This window comes from Carlito syrichta, unplaced genomic scaffold, assembly GCF_000164805.1.
Source record: "Carlito syrichta isolate Samal-C Ts95f unplaced genomic scaffold, Tarsius_syrichta-2.0.1 Scaffold137059, whole genome shotgun sequence".
In the NCBI taxonomy this organism is placed as follows: domain Eukaryota; kingdom Metazoa; phylum Chordata; class Mammalia; order Primates; family Tarsiidae; genus Carlito; species Carlito syrichta.
Window position 1 is genome coordinate 84,444 of NW_007081155.1, and position 17,506 is coordinate 101,949.

The 17,506-nt window shown below is 40.0% G+C and overlaps 1 protein-coding gene across 1 annotated transcript in view; it reads left to right on the plus strand.

The window, feature by feature from the left end:
* Positions 1-16,577, plus strand: part of RNF32 (ring finger protein 32) — a 39,357-nt gene extending 22,780 nt beyond the window's left edge. Inside the window, exons 8-9 of the mRNA XM_008049805.2 lie at positions 13,890-14,057; positions 15,469-16,577. Of these exons, the coding sequence (XP_008047996.1) occupies positions 13,890-14,057; positions 15,469-15,711 (411 nt within the window). The 3' untranslated portion in view covers positions 15,712-16,577. The remainder of the gene's footprint in view (positions 1-13,889; positions 14,058-15,468) is intronic.
* The last annotated feature ends 929 nt before the right edge of the window (positions 16,578-17,506 follow it).

Below are 17,506 nucleotides of genomic sequence, written 5' to 3' on the forward strand. Positions count from 1 at the left end.
CATATTCGTAAAAGTTATTATCATCCAGAGAGATACCTTTGTAAAAGACTCTTAACTTTTATCTAGTTTAGTAGTATACAATATTTTATAAAAATAATTAAATGCCATTTTTGTCTATGATAGAAACAGAATTTATTATTTTTGCCAAGAAATAAACTTACATTTGTCAGTTAATAAAAAATTAAAAATAAAAAAGTTTGAGCTGTTTTCCTTTAAATACCTATGAAAAGTATTTTGTTTAAAATAAGATTATAAGTAAAATGAAGCATTTCAAGCTTCTAGAAATCTAGAAATAATAGAGTAAGATATTTAAAATAAAAATATACCTGCTGATCTTGGGTTCTCAGCTCAGGCTTCCGTTTCTCATTATGTTTAACCTTAATTTATACTTCTAAAAGCTCTTCTAAACTAAAAATGTGTACTAAAATAAAGACCAGCTTCAGATGAATCGGTGTCTATAGGTTTCCTAGTAATACATTCATTAAAAATAAATACATTCCAAAGCCAGAAAGAACAATGACTTTATCAAGGCCCCTTTGAGTGAGAGACTAGCTTTGTAATATGGTTAGTGACATTCCAGAAATGCCAGGTTTTCTGTATCCTATGGGAAGCCACCCATGTGTGTGTTCACATGCCGTTCACCTCATCACCTGCCCACACTTAAATGTGCATGGAACTCTAGACTGATAAACTATAAAGATCTAATGCTTGAATTTTAAAAATTACAACCTTTATTAAGCAAAATGTGCAGTAATTAACAGTATTGACTGTGGTAAATTCTTAATTATCTGTGAAGCTACAACAGTTTTTAATCTGGGAGTAACATGGGAAACCACCAGCTACTTTTCTAAGCTGCATCCCCATTCTGACTGTTGGTGAATATGAAATTCATGCAAATTCATTTTATTTTTAATCTACAAAAATTGAAATAAGTTACTAGGATAAATAAATCATGTGATACACTGACTCCATTACTCAGTAAAATCAAGAAATTGCAACTGATTCTCCATTTTCTCCCAGCAATTCATTTTAATTCTGTATTCTAGTGGTTTTCAGACTTTTGGAATCTACAGAACTAGAAGATAAATTTGGGACTCCATCAAAATCATTGCCAACTTTTAAAAATGTTTATTCTACCAAGTGATAATTTTAAAAAACAACAAAACACTATATACCACCAGAATAATTTCATATAAGAAAGATTATTTTTAACACCAAAAAAGAAAAAGTAGGAAAGTACCTGACTGCACACTAAAGGATGATCCTTTACACTGCAGACATTTCAGTTTATAACAATCTCACTCCAAAAGCTAGCCCAAAGGTGAGTTATCTCAGTGGCTTGTTCACAGATAGTTACGGATCAAACTCCTTGTTCTACTGTTTCCCCCTTCTCACTACTGCACTTGACTAATCTTAAAAAAAGAATAAATAAACAAATAAAAATTTCACTCTATTGAATTTACTTTTATTCTTCGCTGGCAGATGGGTGAAGACTTAATTGCCATACTTGGGTACCACTGGTTTGGATCAATGATAAGTAACCTTTAGCGGAAAAGAAGCTAATCAATAGAAAAGAAAGGCAACAGTGATAATTGCCAATTTGATATTTTTAAACACAGTTGATTAAGAAGTGTTTGTTTCCTTTATATGTTTTAAGATTTGGACGGACATGTTCTTAGTACTCTAGATTAAATTAGCTCAGGCCATTCAATTTTTATAAGTTAATCTATTTTACTTGTAAAAGAACTGTGGTCTTGCATTTTCACACCTCTATTAGAGAGAGTTAACAAGACTTTTCTTTAGTTTTTATGCATCTACTGGGTATTAATTAAAAATACAGAAATCATCTTTCTACAGATAGAAATGCTTACATACACCGAGAATTTCTTTTTCACAAATTTGCCTTGCTTTAAGATATCATTGACACATTCCTAACAAAACTGAACCCCAGTAGTGATGTAGTGCTACAATATAGGTTATTTTAACCGTACTGAAGTTTTGTGGTAAGAATGAAAAGGTCAGATGTTGAGTTTGTACCCTTTAGTAAGTGTCAGAGAATTAAAATTCAGGCAGAATGCCTTTGTCAGAGAGGGTATTTGAGTTGTCTGGGGATGATACAGTAGTCCTGGTACACTTACTCATTGAAGTTTTGAGGAACTCAGATCAAAGAGGCCTGGAAAGGTCACTAAAACTGTTATGCTAATACCTACCACCAATGTGTACAGAAAGCCTACGGTGTTGCCCAGAATGCAGTGGTTAGTCCTGAATGCCTTTGATCCTTATCTAGAAATTCTGCTAGCATATGTCATATGATTGAGGTAGGGTCTTTTATTGCTGCAATTAAAACTTTCCAAGTGCATTATATTATCTCCACCCCAGCTAAAAGTCCTGATGATTGTTTAGAAAGTGGGGTGAGTGATTTGTCAGATGCTGGGGCTGCTTTAGGGGCTGCCGACTCCCACACCCTGCAGCACAAGATTTCTCTGACATTTTTTCATTTACATCTCACCAAACAGCATAATGGTCTTAAAGTTTGCTTAGTCCTTTGACTTCCTTTATCACATAGAGATGGCAAACATTCTGTTGCTAACTTGAAGTGGCTCCAAGCAGCAAGACTGGAAGGATATTAAACCAGTAAAAGCTTATCAACTGATTCATTGATATGCTGTAAATTCCAGGCTTTTCATTTTGCTTTTGAGTGTGGCCATAAGTCAACACATTAGTAAGCAATTTGCTGACATCAAGATGGATCACTTAAAAAGGCCTCCTGGGTAGACAAAGTTCACCTGGGTACTTTTGTTAGTATCTTTTTTTAAATGTTTAGCCTATATGTCACTTGTAAATGACCAGTAATTGCTTTACATATCAATAACCCAAACTCTTAGTTACTTAATTTATCAAATATCTGAAATACGAAGCTTAAATAAAAATACATTAAGACATTTATTTTTTTAATTGAAAAATGGTATGTATTTTGACTTTTTTGTAGAATTTTAATCATTAGCTTAAAAACTAGAACTCACTTGTCAATTTTTTTTTTTTTATTTTTGCCAGTTCTTGCCCTTTCAATTACTTAGGTCATCTGGTCCACATAAAAAGGGAGGGAGTAAATAAAGAACACTAAACACAAAAGAATTTGACATTCCAAAAATATTTAATAGTAGCTACACTTAGGACATTACTTTGAATTGACTATAATAGCTAGTCAACACATAAATGTTGATTTGACATTTTAAAATATTACCTTTGCTAACTTTCAAATACCTGAAGCTGCAAGAATAAGAACAGTCATACCAGGTCACTTTTAGAAATTTGCTATAAATGTATACTGAAGGACTTCCAGTATGTTTATTAACAACTCAATGTCAGTGTTAGGATTATAAACTAAATGTTGATGTTTTATTGAATTCTGACACTATAAGCAACTTCAAAATGATTCTAGACAGGCAGATTTTTGTTTGTTGTTGTTGTTGTTTGTTTATCTCTTTCAAAAGGGACGGACATTTGGGGCATATATTTGTCCTCATTTTTAATCTATTGCAACCCTAAAGTCAAAATTTTTTTAATGCTAAGGGCCTTACAAAAATGAATCAGTGCCTCCATGAATCTAAGGTACTCATTCAAGGAGATAAGAAATGCACACAAGAAAAAGATAACCTGGCCAGCCAGTGATACATGTCAAATTAAAGGGCCAGAGGTGTACGTTGAGAGTTCAGGGAAGAACTAGTCCAGGTACACTGGGGCACAGGTGTAAAATTTGTAGTCATTCATATGAGTGAAGTCAAGGAAACAAAAATATAACAGTTATTCACTGAGTTGAATAAACAAGTTTGGCCAGAGTATAAGATGCAAATAGGAGAGTAAGGAAGAGGAAGGCTGGCAGCCTGCAGATAGCAAGTGATCTGGGAAGAGTGTTTTGAGCAGGTGCTCCGGTGATGGTGACAGATTGTCAGAGGGAAGGTAGGTGGCAGCTGGGGCCCCAGTGACTCGCAATCGTCAGTTTCCTTTGCCTCTTCCTTCCCGGGGTTCCCTGGCTGGCTTCATCTGCCTAGAGTCCCTTCTACATGAGTCCCCAGAAGCCTGTCAAATCTTGCCCCTCCCTCCTTGCTCCTATAGGCTCTTCCCAATCCTCTGCTGTGTGGAAGTGCTTTAGATTGTCAGTACTGATTTCCTCTAAATTGGGAGTTCTTTGCTAAAGGAACAAGTGTTTGTCAGCTCTGACCCCCAGGTTCCTATAGTGCCCATTAAAGACACAGGGTGCCAAAATATATACATATATACACCTTTTGAAGAGAGGAAAAAACTGTATTAAAATTGTAATACTCAATAAGATGAACACAAGTCAAGTTTGACTTCTGCGATTACAAGAGGTGCTTAAAGTGCTTACTACCATCAGCATCCAGACACTTCTGATTATGGCGAACATCTCTTAACATTGCTTAAAATGTGTATACGTTTTTTGGTACCCTTGGTAGTAGCTCAGTAATTCCCAAACTGTCTTAACCCCCAGCCCCTTTAGAAATGTTCAGTCCTTTGTGTCATTCACCATGCAACACTTGTAAGTGGTAAGGTAAAGTTAAAATTAAGTAGTGTACTCAAGCCTATAATCCCAGCACTTTGGGAGGCCGAGGCGAGAGGATGGCCTGAGCCCGCGGGTTTGAAACTAGCCTGGGAAACATGGTGAGACCTCATCTCTACAATAAATCAAAAAATTAGCTGGGCGTGGTAGTGCACACCTGTAGTTCCAGCTGTTGGAAGGCTGAAGCAGAAGAATCACCTGAGCCCAGCAGGTCAAGGCTGCGGTGGCTGGAAGCATGCCACTGCGCTCCAGCCTGGGCAACAGAGTGAGACTCCAACTCAACAAACAAACAAACAAACAAGAATTATTTAGTGTAGATTGAATAAAATGTTTTTTAATAGTCTTTAACCACCGTTACATATTGAGGGATATTTCTCATTTAAGAAATGCTTTTAATATCTTTTAAGTCATGGAAGAAAAGGATGAATTAAGAGTGAAAATAATGTTTTGTTAGGCAGGTTGAATAGATACTAAAATTAAGGCTTAACTGTGGACTGATGCTTGGAATCGCTGTACTTTACAAAACTTCATTTGAAATGAGGTGCTCATAGAAGGACTTGAGCTGCTCTTTTAAAGCTCTTCAGGATGGTCACAGGCTGTGAGTCCCAGTCTCAGTCCTTCTCCAGATGCACAGGGATTGCCACTCAATGGCGGTTTACTGTCCACGACAAGGGCACCCTGCCTTCGTGAAGCGGAAGGGGCAATAAAGAAAATATTTTGTTAAAAATTTGAAGAAGTACTAAGCACCAGGAAGAAAACTATAAATAGAGAAAGGAGATAGGGAGTAAAGTGGAGAGCTAAGTGTTTTAAATAGAAATCGAAGAGGAAATGAAATCTGAGCAAAAACCAAATGGAGAGAACACGCCACTGTTCCCTAGAGCCTCTGCCAAGTGGCGGGAAGAACAGTCGCACAGGGTGTGGCTTGCAGGCCACGGATGTGCCAGCAGGTGGCCACAGGTGAGCCCTGCAGGACCACCAGGTGGTTCCCAGCAGGAGATTTGGGGGATCTGAGCTGCAGCTTCCAGAGCAGTGAGCAGAAAGTGGTAGGTTCCCTGAAAGCTGACCAGCAGGGAGGCCATTTCCAAAGGGGGAGCTGGCCACATGGTCACCATGGAACAGTATTCAAAGCTACAGGAGTGTGGGGGATCAGCAACAGGGAAAAAGAACAGAAAGGGAAGGGGGCTCGGGGTCATGAGGAGACTGAGGAGTGGCTGGGGAGGTGAAAGGAGGATCGTCGAGGTCGGGCCGCTTTGGGGAGTCAGGTGAGGTGTCCAGAGACAGCTGTGACGAAGATGCTGAGGAGCCCTCTCCAGCACAGTCCTGAGAGACTTTGCAGAGGGTTCCCAGAGAGGGGAAGGGCTCATGAGTCTGTGTGCTGTGGGCAAAGTCCAGACAGCTATGGTGGGGTAAGGGCAGTGGGGGTTGGCATATGCGTGGGTGTTAGAGACTCTTCCGGGTGGTGGGAAGGAAGGCAGCAGTGGCCCAGTGCCATGAGGTAGAAACACAGGTCCCTATTTGAGAGAGAAAATGAGAAATTTGCTTTTAAAGTTACTAAAAATATAAAACTTTCCTCTCTGCTGTGGCCCCCTCTCCATTTGTCATGGTGTTTTTCTTTGCTATTTAATGTTATTCTAAGTAAAGAAAAAATTTAAATTACTAGCATGACTTTTACCAGTTATCTTTATGCCATGATGTCAGTTTTAAGTGGAAATATAAGAGCATTTAATTCATCTGTAGAATCACCAAAATTGCATCATTTGTATTTCCTACCTCGTAGGACACGATATGCATTTCATTCTTACCCAGAACAGTTAGAATGATAAAACTGACTACTGTTTTCACTTCACTTTTTGGTACACACACATTCTACCAACACGTCCTGCCTACAACTCACTGATGAGTAAGTTCTGCAAGGAAAAGAAATTCTGGGCTGCCCTGTATTGCCCATCCTCTGGGCCATCGTCCTCAGTGTAAGTGGTCCCGGGGCGGGGCGACATGCCTAAGAAAGGACGTGATAGGGTTCTGTCCAGTCAGCAGAGCTGGAGAGCAAGGAAAAGGGAGTATGTGGGGCAGAAGCAATGGTCTGAGGCAGCAAAGGTTAGAACTTTCCCGATGTGAAGAAAATATAAAACACAGACTCCAAAGCCCAAGGAACCCCACTCTGATTTTTAAAAAATAGACTTGTCTAGTGAAGCTGCAGGATAATGAACACAAGGTGATCTCAGAAGCAGCCAGAGGACAAGGCAGGTGATATCAAAGGAGCAGCCCCGGGACCAAGTGGATTTCTCAGTAGGAAGAGCAAAATCTAGAAGACTAAATGACATCTACAGTGTCTTCAAAGAGACCTCTTGGCTAGAATTCTGTATGTACCAAATGACATTCAAGAGCAGAGGCAAATGAAAAACAATCTCATAGAGACAAAAAGCCTGCCCCTGGAATGCCTTCATTACCTGAAGTTGGAAAGGATGTATTTCATGAAGAAAGAAGATGGCCCCAGATGGAAAGTCTGAGATGTAAGTGGCAAAAGCGTGGGTAAATCTCACAGACATAATAATGGCTCACAGGTAAAAGAAAGTTTAAATACATGACTAAAATATATACATCAGGAGAGAAAAATCAAAGTACCTTAAGATTCTTGTATTGTTTCAGGGGATAAAACTTTTGATTAATTTAGACTTTAAGAATATGCATATGCATTTCTATGATGACAGCTAAAAGAATAGAAACAGAGTTTTAAACTTCAAAATAATAAAGAGAAAAAATAGAAAATTTTAATTGAAAAGAAGAAATCGAGAATAAAAATTTAATTGAATAGAAGAACAGAGATTAAAAATACAAAAACCAATGGCAGGACAAACAGAAAACACAGAACAGGATGGATGCATAGTTTATGGTGTGTCCGTAATTATACATTTTGGACTGAATGCTCCAGTAAAAAAAAAAAAAAAAAATCCAATTATGTATATGCTACTGAGAAGAGATGTATGAAAACGTAAGAATATATATAAAATAAACTCTTTGCAGAAGAAAACTGGTGTATTGATAGCAGACATCGATTTTAAATTTTTCTGAGTTGGAGTCTCACTCCGTCACCCAAGCTGGAGTGCAGAGGCATGCTCACAGCCACCCCACCATCGACACAAAGGCATTAGTAAAGATAACAATATAGAACACCATACCCAGCAATCGTAGTACACATATTCTTTCAAAGTACATATATCATTATAAAAATTGACCATATATTTGACCATAATGCAGATTTCATCATAACTTAAGAAATTTAATACCTGTGAGCTAGAAATAAAATTCTAAAAATTTATAAATATCTCACATTTGGAAATTAAGAAATAGTTCTAAGTAATCCATTGGTCAAAGAAAAAAATAGAAATTAGAAAATTTTTGATTGAATTAATATCAAAAAATACATTTCAAAATTTGTAGAATATGACCAAAGGAAAGTTTGTATCTGCTACACTAGATTATATTTAACAGAATAAAATGTCTGAGTATAGAATTAGTTTGTGATTCTTATGTATCATAACATATTCTAAGCATTTATTTGCTTTTTAGCGACATTACACCAATCATCAAGAGTGGTGTATTAAGCCTTAAGGTCCACCCTCCCCCAGATTTATCTGGTGTATTTGGAGAATTAATAAGTTGATTTTTTTCAGCAAGTGCCTACCATGGTCAATGCATGTACCAAGCTTTTGAAAGATTTTTAAGGCGAGATGTGATGACAAATGCAAAAACCCTTTAAAAACACTGAATGGTATTGTCAGTGTTAAGAATAACACTCCTGGCCCCAGACACTAACATTCTAGTGGAGGAAATAGGATGTGTTGGCTACACTATTTAAGGCAGAAGGAGGCACATGTGGGTAAGGTGGCGTTTCATATGAGTCACCCAACATAGTTGTTCAGAGCACATAAGCTCTGTTTCTATCTAAGGCATTTGAAGGCAAAAGTCCTTTACAAAGTTCTAATGATGCTATCTTTGGAAGTTTTAGCTCAAGTTGTAAGTTCTCATTCATGTAACATCAGGACAGTTGGGATTCTTCCAGTCATCCCATGGAGATACACATATATATAATAGAATATATACACACACAGATGTATGGTAATGTAGTAGAAATACAAGTTACAGAAACACTGAATTACAAGGCATCAACTGGAGGCAATGATATGTGTTTCCAAGATTTTTCCTTTTATGAAGTATAGGGAACTCTTTACTTCCTGTAAGGCATTTAGAGGTTATTAGCTATTTGAAAGGCCAAGGAACAAAGAAAAATAAAATAAAAACCTTAGGAAACATTACCAGTTAAAGACCATAAATTAAGATACAGCTGCTTGGCAATTATCATTACATTCAGAGTGAGAGAAACTGATTCATAAACAGAAAAGCAGCTTCCACCAGGCCTCCAAGTATGGCTGATCCCAAAACAGGTGCTGGGAAGATCCTCATCTGCCCCCTTCATTCAAACCCCAGCCATTGTGGGCCGCCTGCTACCGTCACGGAGTTTTCTTGACTGAAAGAGGACCTTGCATCCTTAAGGCCAGCACTCGTCCTTCTAACATCCCAGGGGCGAAGGCAGTTCATAATTGGGTCCACCACACACACCCCCCCGCACCCTCTCAGGATCTTTTTGCAAAAGGGAGAGAATTGGAAGAGAACACCATGTCCTCCAAAGCACCTTCTGAAGTCTGACCTTAGAGAAGTAGCTTCTCAAGCTGACTTAAATAAATTCTACATTCTTCCAGAGTGCTCCACATTTAAAAAAAATGAACATTAAGTCTCCAGTAGATTAGAATATTTAGAAACTAAAAAGTCTTATATCATCCAGAATGCATGTTCCCTATTCACATATCTCAGTGTCATCCCTGTATCTCAGTGAGATTCACATATCTCAGTATCTGTGCGATTCTGATGGGCCTGGTTCATTTCGTTGTCCTTCTTTGTGGTTTCTGCCCAAATCCCATGAAACGCATTTCATCCCTGAATCAGGAAACTTCTAATTGCCAAAACAAATAGCCCCCCAAATTTCAGTGACTGAAAATAGCAGCTTAGGTCTCCTTCCCATGACAATGCAAGTGCTCCTGGCCCGCAAGCAGCGTGCCAGCCTGTGGGACTCCATACCTCTCTCCCGCTGTCCTTTTGCTCTGCCATCTCCGGGGCCTCAGAGACTCTGTGTTCAGCCTGAAGACCCAGAAGCATTTGGGAGAACTACATCACATGACCAGGTTCTGCAGACTGCTCTGTGCTGTGGACCAACTAGTAAGAAGAGCAAGCAGTTTATCACTGTCACAACCCTTTAAACAGATTATTCTCCTTCCATTTATATTTGTCTCCACATTTTCTAAAAAGGAGTTATTGGTGGTGTGACCCCAAATGAGCTATTTCTCCATGCCTCAGATGACATAAGTTGTCACTCTTTAATGATCCAGACCCTAACAGTGTATGAATTCTGAGAGAGCAGAGCCCCACTATCTGGCATGGTGGTCACAAGTCACATGTGGCTGCTGAGTGCTAGAAATGAACTGGTCCAAATTGAGAAGTGCTCTAAGTATACAGTACACAGCAGATTTCAAAGACTTCATAAGGGAAAAGGTTGTAAAATATCTTATTAAATCAATAAATGTTGAAATAATATTTTGGATACGTTGGGTAAAACAAAATATTAAAATTAATTTTACCTTTTAAAAAACTTAATGCAGCCGGGCTCGGTGGCTCAGCCTGTAATCTCAGCACTTTGGGAGGCTGAGGTGAGTGGATTGCCTGAGCCCACGGGTTAGAGACCCGCCTGGGCAACTTGGTGAGACCTCATCTCTACAATAAAATAAAAAATTAGCTGGGCATGGTAGCGTGCGCCTGTAGTTCCAGCTACTTGGAAGGCTGAAGCGGAGGGATCGCCGGCGCCCAGTTAGGTCGAGGCTGCGGTGGCCGGGAGCGCCACTGCACTCCAGTCTGGGTGACAGAGTGAGACTCCAACTCAAAAAAAAAAAAAAAAAACAATGCAACTGCCAGAAACTTTTAAAATTACCTATGTGGCTCCCAGTACATTTCTGCTGGACTGAGCTGATCTAGTGTGTCTCCTAAGTCTGACCATTTTAGAAAGTCCTCAACACAATTTTATTATGCTAAAGGTTTTTTAAATATAAGTATATACCACTTTGAGAAGATTAGGGAGAGAAAAATTATAAAATCAAATATAGTCCTTCCCCCAATCTCTTGAATAAAAGCCATTCACTCTGCTCCCACCCAAGCCCCAATTTTTTTTGTCTATTCTCATGATTTCTTCAACAGTGAATGTTTTTCTTCTAAATCAAATCTTTGCAACTAAATTGAATCCCAGCATTTTGGGAGGCTGAAGCAAGAGGATTGCCTGAGCCCATGGGTTTGAGACCAACCGGGGCAACATGGCGAGACCTCATCTCTATATAAATCAAAAAATTAGCCGGGCATGGTGGTGTGTGCCTGTAATTCCACCTAATTGGAAGGCAGAAGCTGAAGGATCGCCTGAACTCAGCAGGTCGAGGCTGCGGTGGCCATGAGTGTGCCACTACACGCCAACCTGGGCGGCAGAGTGAGACTCTGACTCAAAAAAAAAAATTGAAATTCATAAAGTTATTCATTCTTCCTAGCCTGTCCAAAGAGACTGACTTTTGGATTGGTAAAGCCTTTTGTAATCACAATATCACTATCTAGGCATTTCTGCTAATGTGTATGTTCCTAAAAAATTATATAGGATTTATGGGAAAATGAGTTGGAAAAATCACATAAAAACTGTATGACACTAACAAAAGCAATCACTGTCTTTTTTTTTTTTTTTTTCGGAGTGGGAGTCTCACTTTTGCCCAGGCTAGCCTGCAGTGGCATGCTCACTGCCATCACAGCCTCGACCTGCTGGGCTCAGTTGATCCTTCCATCTCAGCCTTCCAAGTAACTGGAACCACAAGTGCGCACCCCATGCCCTGCCAAATTTTTGATTTACTGTAGAGATGAGGTTTTGCCATGTTGCTCAGGCTGGTCTCAAGCCCCTGAGCTCAGGCAATCCTCTCACCTCCGCCTCCCAAAGTGCTGGGATTACAGGCGTGAGCCACTGCACCCAGCAACAATCACTATCTTAATAAAAACCCTATTAAAGTTTAAGATACATTAAATTTCTAATAATATAATAAGCATAAGACTTTACCATTTTAAGAAAGGGATGATAGTATCTTGAAGGAAGCCGTATACAAAAAAGTTAAACTTTCCTAATTATGGAAGTTAAAAATCACAGAGATCAGAGAGAATCATATAGTAAACATGTCAAATAAGAACACGTGGCTGAGTCAAGAAAGCAGAGTGAAGAGTATTGCGTTATGCTACTTTGCAGTTAGCAACTGCTACTTAATGGCACAAAAATGAAGTTAGTGGGGGGCAAATTACTCATAAATGCATGTGATTTCTATATTATATAGGCATATTCCATTTTACTATTCACACATGAACTAATTCACACCACAAATAAAGCTATTAATTTTGCTTCACCTAGCAATGCCTGTTTATTGCCATCAGGAGGAGATAGCATGCCCTGCCACAACCAAGCCGTAATCTTCCAGTTAAATTTTTTGTCATAAGATCATGGTGCTTTTCTAAATTTGACTGTATAAAAAAATATATAACTTTATAAAAAGAACAGAGTTTGGAGGGACATTAGAGGCTGTATTTATGGACAGTGCTTTCAGAGAAAACTCTTTATTAGTTTTGAGCTAAAATGTAATATGCTGCCTCCATATCTGTGCTAGCAGTGAAAACAGAATTTTAAGATAAGTCTTAAAGATTGTTCTGTAGCAAGGAGACATACAGCTTTCCATACCTTGATTGTAAGCAATGAGTTTTTTCAGGTCCTTAGGCAATGGGTATTTTCAAATTGTGATTTTAGAGCTCTGTGAGAAAAGCAAAATGAGTAACTGGGTTAAAAGAAGGCAATAATCTTTCTCTTGGATTTTCTTTTTTCTTTCTTTTTCTTGTTAATGGTCATGCTGAAATAATCCACAACCTGCAGTCACAGTGGGAATACGACTGGCAAGCAGAGAGAAACGAGTCAGCTCTAGTCACCAAATGCCTGGCAGTATAGCGCCAGGAAATGAAAACATGTGCAAGGACAGCCTCCCTAAAGTCAGAATACATGGTGCCAGAGCAGGACGATAGTGCAACTACTTTTGCAAAATTCGAATTCCTTTTTCCTCTCAACTTTTCATTTCAAATGTATTCCTTGCTTACAGAAAGGGGTGAAACCATAGGGGATTGGAACAATGTATCTTTTTCCCCTGCCTTCCTAAATCTTTAGTGAGAGCCCTGTAAATGAGACTGACAAAAGACAAGAGTATCCGCATGTATTTAGTGAGTCTTAAGTGACATGGAAGCCTTCATAGGGAAATGAAGACTTGAGAAACAGTGAAGCCTAAGAGTGTTTGTGTTAGGTTTGATGAAGACTAGAAAGTCATTGGGAAATGTGATAGGACAAAGGGAATGAGCTAAAAGTAGTAAATGGCCACCCTTTGGGAGGCTGAGGTGAGTGGATTGCCTGAGCCCGCGGGTTCGAGACCCGCCTGGGCAACTTGGCGAGACCTCATCTCTACAATAAATCAAAATGAGCCAGGCGTGGTAGCCCATGCCTGTAGTTCCAGCTACTTGGAAAGCTGAGGCGGAAGGATCGCCGGAGCCCAGCAGGTCGAGGCTGCGGTGGCCGGGAGTGGCCACTGCAATCCAGTCTGGGCGACAGAGTGAGACTCCAACTCAAAAAAAAAAAAAAAAGTTGTAAATGGGGAAAATTTGGCAAGGCCAGTGTGTTCCGATTCCTATCGAGTCCCCTCCGTCTTTCTCTGGAGCTAAGGATGCTCCTTTCCTCCAGCTGTAAGGAGGGCGCCTCTCACAGAAAGATCTTATAACCTGCTTCGGGGAGGAGGGGAAGGTCAGTGAGTCCTTCCTGCACTTGCCATTTCTCAAATTCTTTTGGGAAATAATGTTCCTTCCTTAAAATATTCAGTATGCCAAGGTGCCATATTTTGGGAGGGTGTATTTTGAACCCTGTCAGGTAGGGATTCTTTTGGTAATCTGTCCAAATAGATTATCTGGATTTATAGTTATTAGGTAAATTAGCCATATGTCTACTTCCCTAAAAAGTATTATTCAAAAGACAAAGACAGAGACTTGAGGAAAGTTAGTAAAATAGATGGCCAGGCTTAAGAGAGTGCTTCCCTTCAGCCTACACCAAAAATTCCAAGCTCAGTGTATAAATTTGTTCCTCTCCCTTTGTCTTCCTCAGTTTACAGAAATCAGTCACCGCATACTATGCTCATACAACACCAACATAGAAGAGCTCTTTTCAGAGATTGATCACTGTTTGGCTATAAACCGAAGCGTTCTAAAGCAGTTCGAGGAAAGGTGTAACCATGAAATCACAGAAGAGGACTGGGAAAAAATCCAAATACAGGTAGGCTTTGGACCAGCTGCCTGGTGAACCAAAGGAATTAACCATAGCTGCCAGGAGTCTGTTAGGGAGTGGCATATGGAAGGAGGTCGAGGGGAGTCTTTTCTCAAGGACTCCGTCAGGGGACCCTGAGGGTATCATGCCTTGGAAACTCTCTGCCTGGCTGCACCTGCACCCGTAGTGGGACCCCCTCATGCCTTTTTCGTGAACTCTGAGATCCCTGCCATGTTTCCTTCCGCTTGAAATTCTTGAATTTTTGATTGGACGATGCCATCTTGTGAACAGTGAAAACACCAAAGGGAAAATATCACTGTACATATCACCTTCCTGGAAAGTTTCCTGTAAATTCTAGCCTGCTTTCATCTTGCATCTGTAAGGAATGAAAAAAATGGGGGGAAAAGACCCTGAGATGACTCAAAAGCCAAGACAAGAAAAACTTACTTAAGCCAGGCGTGGTAGCTCATGTCTGTAATCCCAGCACTTTGGGAGGTAGAGGTGAGAAGATTTTGCCTGAGCCTGCAGATTCAAGACCAGCCTGGGCAACATGGTGAGACCTCGTCTCTACAGTAAATCAAAAATTAGCTGGGCGTGGTGGTGCATGCCCTGTAGTTCCAGCTACTTGGAAGGCTGAGGTGGAAGGATCGTCTGAGCCCAGCAGGTCAAGGCTGCAGTGGCCGTGAGCATGCCACTGCCCTCCAGCCTGAGTGACAGAGTGAGACTCCAACTCAAAAAAAAAAAAAAAAAAAAATCATGGCCAGGCTCCGTGGCTCAGCCTGTAATCCCAGCACTTTGGGAGGCCAAGGTGAGGGGATTGCCTGAGCCTGTGGGTTCAAGACCAGTCCGGGCAACTTGGCAAGACCTTGTCTCTACAATTAAAAAAAAAAAACTCAAAAAAATTAGCCGGGCGTGGTAGCACATGCCTGTAGTTCCGGCTACTTGGAAGGCTGAGGTGGAAGGATCGCCAGAGCCCAGCAGATTGACACTGGGGTGGCCATGAGTGTGCACTACACTCCAGCCTAGGCCACAGAATGAGACTCCAGCTCAAAAAAGAAAAAAAAAGATCATAAAATTAGGAAAATTTTGAAAGTTTAGTAGTTATATAGAGTCAAGTGTTTTGGAAAGTTTTAGTCTTCTAAATTAAAAGGAAATATATATTACTAATGTTCAGCATTTTAGGAGATATTTTTGTTTTTAAATTGCTCTTCACAGGTGGGTTATTATCCTTTCCAGTGGTTCACAAGAGTAACAGTGTTTATGTGTGTATGTATACACACATGTATACATATATAGACACACACACACATAGGGTGAAACTTCTTCATTTTTAGAAGACCCATGTCTCATGGCATAGAGTTCTCATTTGAATTCAAGAAACTTTCTCTGTTAACAAATGCGTTTCTTGTCGGCGCTGCAGGCTCTCCACCGGGACATCTGCGAGTGCTCCATCTGCCTTACCCCGCTCTCACTTGACAGCGACTGTCCGCGAGCATCTGTGGGGCCCGGCCAGCGTCCTCGAGCAACGGTTCTCTTGTCCTGCTCACACTTGTTCCACCACACGTGTCTTCTTGCTTTAGAGAAGTTCTCCTTGGGAGACAGCTCTCTCTTCCATGCTTGTCCTCTCTGCCGCTCTTGCTACCAGAAGAAAATCCTTGAGTGATGAATTCACATCAGGAAAAGTTCTGCAGTTCCGAGAAAAATGTTTGCCGTAGTTTTGGATGAAATGCATGAGTTTTGGGTTAAGTTCTGCGATGTCATCTGTTATCCAGTGAAGTAAATGCTTGGTCGTTGTATACAGGAAATCTAACTATATTTTAACAGCTGACAGCCCATTTAGTTTTAGTCTTCAGTCTATAGAAAGAAAATTTCATGAGTTTAATCACTTGAAATAAATGAGAAATGGCTTTAAAAATGCTTACTTAAATTACTTTTAAAAATTGAGGTTACTTAAAATATAGCTAGTATCTGATCAACAAGCTAATAAACTAAAAATACTTCCTAAGTAAGTTCCAAAGTTTTCCATTGATATTTTAGGTATCTTAGTTTTTACCATTCCTAATTGTTGTTTGGGAATAACTGCTGTCTTTTTATGTAATAGATTACTGTTATAGTTGAGCACTTTGAATGTGTAAAACCAAAATATAAAAATAAAATATTCAGTGGAAGTCAACATCAGAAAACATTAAAACAAAAAAAATTTTTTTGACTTATTGTAGAGACGAGGTTTCACCAAATTGCCAGGGCTTGTCTCAAATTAGTGGGCTCCATTCGCCTCGGCCCCCCAAAGTGCTGGGATTACAGGCTGAGCCACCGAGCCTGGCCAAAACAAAGTTTAATGACTTAGAGCAATATAGACTGCTTTATTTCACACATAAAGAAAAGCATGAACATGTTTTATAAGAATTGTTTCTGTCACTGATGGACTATTAGTAGGAGCCTGGTTATTTGCAATAACCAATTACAGTTGTATCAGTTGGGCTACACCTAGCTGCTGTAACCAATAAAGCCCCAAATCTCAGTGGCTTACCGAAGAGAAGTGTTACTTGTGAGTCTTCGTCACTCAGTCCTTGTCAGCCATAGGGTGAGGCAGGGCAGGGGGTCTGCCCTGAGTGGCCTTTCACACTCCCTGGATTTTTCTGTTGTGGCTCAAAGTCTCCTTGGTCCCAGAGTCCCCAGTGAATCCTGTCATCTGCGTGTGGAAAAGCAGGAAGAGATTGCTAGGGGTCATACATGGAAATGACACACATCACTCCGGCCACAGGTAAGTATAAGACTACATGGGGCAAGGAGATAGCAAAGTGTGGGTCCAAGAGGAAAAAGACAAGCAGGCTGCCAAGCAGGGGCTCGCATGCCAAGGGTTCAGAATACTCCTTGTATAATGTGGGAAAGAACATTAAAATTTATTTTTCTACTTAGTCATTTATCTCATTCTTTAAAGATAGTACTCTAGTATGTTGTATGATTTACGCGATATATAGCTATATATGTGTGTATTGTTTATGAATAGGCATATATGGGGGTGTGCTCATTCATATTATAATAATAGAGTATACCATTACAAAATTTGGAGACCAGTTTGGAGAATGCTGTAAACATTGAGTGAATACTTTTGTTGTAAGACAGCAGATGGAAGATGCATCACATTTGGACACAAATGTCCAAAGCATCAGACATTTCTCTTCCCATTCCCTGGCAAGCAGAGCATAGCCATGGGTCAAAGGCCTGGGTGGTCTGACCCCACACAGCCCCAAACTTTGAATCTGAAGGGAGAGTCCCAGAGATAAGTGAGTCATTCCATGATAGGAAGAGTCCAGGAAAGGCTGTGCCTGGGCTATACCTGACACTGTTTCTTCTGGGCTTTCTCACTGACTGTCTAAGCCATCCTGTATCCTCCCAGCAAACTCTTTTCCCGGTTAGTTGGCAGAGTCCATTTCTGTTCTTTGCAGCCAAGTGCA